The 3,954-nt window shown below is 60.3% G+C and overlaps 1 protein-coding gene across 2 annotated transcripts in view; it reads left to right on the top strand.

Moving 5' to 3' along the window:
* Positions 1 to 3,677, top strand: part of LCK (LCK proto-oncogene, Src family tyrosine kinase) — a 4,996-nt gene extending 1,319 nt beyond the window's left edge. For both annotated transcript variants that reach the window (XM_010193666.1, XM_010193667.1), the window contains exons 7-12: positions 337 to 489; positions 1,162 to 1,341; positions 1,640 to 1,716; positions 2,330 to 2,483; positions 3,007 to 3,138; positions 3,475 to 3,677. In XM_010193666.1, the coding sequence (XP_010191968.1) occupies positions 337 to 489; positions 1,162 to 1,341; positions 1,640 to 1,716; positions 2,330 to 2,483; positions 3,007 to 3,138; positions 3,475 to 3,677 (899 nt within the window). The remainder of the gene's footprint in view (positions 1 to 336; positions 490 to 1,161; positions 1,342 to 1,639; positions 1,717 to 2,329; positions 2,484 to 3,006; positions 3,139 to 3,474) is intronic.
* The last annotated feature ends 277 nt before the right edge of the window (positions 3,678 to 3,954 follow it).

Below are 3,954 nucleotides of genomic sequence, written 5' to 3'. Positions count from 1 at the left end.
GAGGGGAGGAGAGGGATGGGGATGGGGATGGGATGAGATGGATGGGGATGGGGATGGGATGAGATGGATGGGGATGGGGATGGGATGGATGGAGATGGGGATGGGATGGATGGGGATGGGATGGGATGAGATGGGATGAGATGAGATGGATGGGGATGGGCATGGGATGAGATGGATGGGGATGGGACGAGATGGATGGGGATGGGAATGGGGATGGGATGAGATGGATATGGATGGGATGGGCAGGACATGCTGCTACCCCTGCCCCAGCAAAATCATGGCCCTGTGCTGGGCATCCCCTGCCTGCACTGATGGGGCTCTGCCCCCATGCTGCAGGGAGCCCCGATGGGCTGTGCACCCGCCTTGGCAAGCCCTGCCGGACCCAGAAGCCGCAGAAGCCGTGGTGGCAGGACGAGTGGGAGGTGCCACGGGAGTCACTGAAGCTGGTGGAGAAGCTGGGAGCGGGGCAGTTTGGAGAAGTCTGGATGGGTGAGTCAGGGTGAAACTGGGGTGCTTCCTCCTGGATGATGGCATCGGTGTGGGCAGCGTCAGCTGAGCCCCACAGCATCCTTGGCCTGTGGATGGGTCCAGATGGGGCCACCCAAGTGTGGGGCCTCGACTTTTGACAAGGTCCCTGTAAGAAGGGAGAAAACAACAGAGGGGCTGGACTGTGTCGTCCCTGCCTTCGCTCCCATGGGTGCTGGCTGTCCCCCAAAGTCCCCATGCAGCAGGAGCCAGGCTTTGGTGTCGCTGACCAGCTCCCCCAGCCGCCTCTTCTGTTCACAGCCCAGCAACCAGCAGCTTCCTTTCCTCCTGGTGGCTGAAAACCACACCTAAAAATATCAGCCCGGTGGTTTAAGATGTGGTCAGAGATTTTTTTCCCCAGGAGGTGGCCAGCACGGAGCTGTGATCATCCCCAAAGGCCCTCTGACCCTGCTGCAACAGCCCTCCAGGGCATGAGGGCCCTCTGCCCGCCTTCAGCCACCCTTTGCAACCTCCAACACCTCTCTCTTGAGCAGTTTTGGGTCGGGATGCCCTAGATCCACACAGTAGCCCCCACACTTGCCTCCTTGGGCAGCACAGCTATTGCCACGCATCCCCTGGCCATGCCCGGTGATGGGGTCCCTCTGCCCCGTCACGCTCTGCCCCATCTCCCTGCAGGATTCTACAACGGCCACACCAAGGTGGCCATCAAGAACCTGAAGCAGGGCAGCATGTCCCCCAGCGCCTTCCTGGCGGAGGCCAACCTGATGAAGAACCTGCAGCACCCGCGGCTGGTGCGGCTCTACGCCGTGGTGACCAAGGAGCCCATCTACATCATCACCGAGTACATGGAGAAGGGTGAGGGTACCGGGGGGCGGTGGCTGGGGGCTCTGCAGAGTCGTGGTCCTTTGGCTCCTGGTTGCTCCCTTCCAGAGGTCGGTGCTGGTGTCTCGGGCTGATTTTTGGCATCCTCCTCCCTTCCCGTGCTTTGCCTTCACGTCACGGCTCTCCCATGGGGTTGGGAGCTCAGGAGTCAGCTCTGGCAGGGGGGAAAAGGACCAGGCACTGGGGTGGATGGTGCTCTGGGGACCCCACAGGATGCCAGGGGGGTGGCAGCATCCCTGCCTGACACTGAGACCTGCTGCTTTCATGGCAGGCAGCCTCGTGGACTTCCTCAAGACCTCGGAAGGAGTCAAGCTCAGCATCAACAAACTGCTGGACATGGCTGCGCAGGTGAGGGGGCACAGGAAGGGCTCTCACAGAATCCCAGAACGTGAGGGATTGGAAGGGACCTCCAAAGCTCATCCAGTCCAATCCCCCTGCCGGAGCAGGAACACCAGATGAGGTTACACAGGAAGGCGTCCAGGCGGGTTTTGAATGTCTGCAGAGAAGGAGACTCCACAACCTCTCTGGGCAGCCTGGGCCAGGGCTCTGTCACCCTCACTGAGAAGAAGTTTCTTCTCCAATTGAAGTGGAACCTCCTGTGTTCCAGTTTGTGTCCGTTACCCCTTGTCCTATCATTGTTTGTCCCCGAGAAGAGCCTGGCTCCATCCTCCTGACACTCACCCTTTAAATATTTATAACCATGAATGAGGTCTCCCCTCAGTCTCCTCTTCTGCAAACTAAAGAGACCCAGCTCCCTCAGCCGCTCCTCAGAAGGGAGATGCTCCACTCCCTCCATCATCTTTGTAGCCCTACGCTGGACTCTCTCCAGCAGTTCCTGTCCTTCTTGAACTGAGGGGCCCAGAACTGGACGCAATATTCCAGATGCAGTCTCACCAGGGCAGAGTAGAGGGCTGGAGTTGGGGCTGCCCAGCCATTAATTGCAATTAACTGGGCTCCACAGATCGCCGAGGGCATGGCCTTCATCGAGGCCAAGAACTACATCCACCGTGACCTGCGGGCCGCCAACATCCTCGTGTCGGACGCCCTGTGCTGCAAAATCGCCGACTTCGGGCTGGCCCGCCTCATCGAGGACAACGAGTACACAGCACGTGAGGGTGCGTCCCCCACCACCGCGGCCCCTCACGGTCCCTGCTGAGCCCCGCTTTTGGGGTGCACGTGGCTTGGGGCTGCGGGAAGAGGGAATCCCCACCCACCCCCAGCCTCTTCTGGAGGTCCCTGCGGTGCCATGGGAGCCCCAGGACTGCGTGCAGCCCCAGAGAAAGGAGCATGGGGGGGTGCAGAGATCATTCTCCCCCCTTCATTTCTCTCCCCACAAGCCCAGGGGGGCTGCAGGACCCTGCATGCCCTGTTTTTGGTAGGGTGACAGCCCTATCTGGTGGCTACTGCAGGAACAGACGTGCTTGCCCACTGCAGGGGGGGGCAGCCTGCGCTGGGGGCTCTGTAGCCAGCCAAGCAGTGGGGCCAGGGGGGGTGGCTGCCACCAGACCCAGCTTGTCCCCAGCCATACAGCAGGGACAGAGGCTGATGCAGGGTTGTCACATCAGGTTAAACAGAGAGGGACATTTCAACCATAACGCTTTATTTTTCTCCCTTCCTGCTGGTTTTTTTTTTTTTCAGGGGCTAAATTCCCCATTAAGTGGACGGCACCAGAGGCCATTAATTACGGAACGTTCACAATTAAGTCCGACGTCTGGTCCTTCGGCATCCTGCTCACGGAGATCGTCACCTACGGCCGGATCCCGTATCCAGGTCAGGATTTCCCAGCAGCTGCGCAGCAGAAGGGCTCTGGCACACGCAAGCGCACACCCACGAGTGTGTGCATGCACTCCCGCACGCACACACGCCCCGAGCTGCCCCATCTGGCTCCCTTCCCTGCCAGCCCGCGATGGTTTCGACCGCTTCCCCCATGCACATGGCTAGACACGGCCCAAAAACCACTGGGGAGGGCGTTTAGAGGAGGTGGTGGGGGGATTCAGAGGTGGTGGGGAGGGGGAAGGAAGCTTCCCCGTGGGATTTGTGAATGTATGGTGCTACCTGAGACACTGGGGTGACCCAAATTCAGTGCCATGGGTGTTTTCCTCGCAGGGATGACCAACCCCGAGGTGATACAGAACCTGGAGCGCGGTTACCGCATGCCGCAGCCGGACAACTGCCCGCAGGAGCTGTACGAACTGATGATGCAGTGCTGGAAGGAGAGGCCCGAGGAACGTCCCACCTTTGACTACATGAAGAGCGTGCTGGAGGACTTCTTCACCGCCACCGAGGGCCAGTACCAGCAGCAGCCGTGAGGGCTGGAGCACCCTGGTGCTGGGGTGCCCTGGGACGCTCCCTTTTGCGCCAGGTCCCCACAGACTCCACACACCTCGCCCCGGGGCGTTGGCGAGCGCTGCCAGGACCTCGGCAGTAAAGATTTGAAGTGCTTCAAGTCTTTGGAGCAGCAGATTTCAACCCCCAGAAGGCGATGGATGGCCAAAGCCAAGTGACTCCATACAGCAAAGGGCTGGGGGGCTCCATGTGGGGCCCAGTGGGTGCCCATGGCCCTGTCCCTGTGCTCCTGGGGTGCAA

Source organism: Mesitornis unicolor, unplaced genomic scaffold (assembly GCF_000695765.1).
Source record: "Mesitornis unicolor isolate BGI_N332 unplaced genomic scaffold, ASM69576v1 scaffold44191, whole genome shotgun sequence".
NCBI classification, from domain to species: domain Eukaryota; kingdom Metazoa; phylum Chordata; class Aves; order Mesitornithiformes; family Mesitornithidae; genus Mesitornis; species Mesitornis unicolor.
This window is presented reverse-complemented; position numbering and strand designations above follow the sequence as displayed.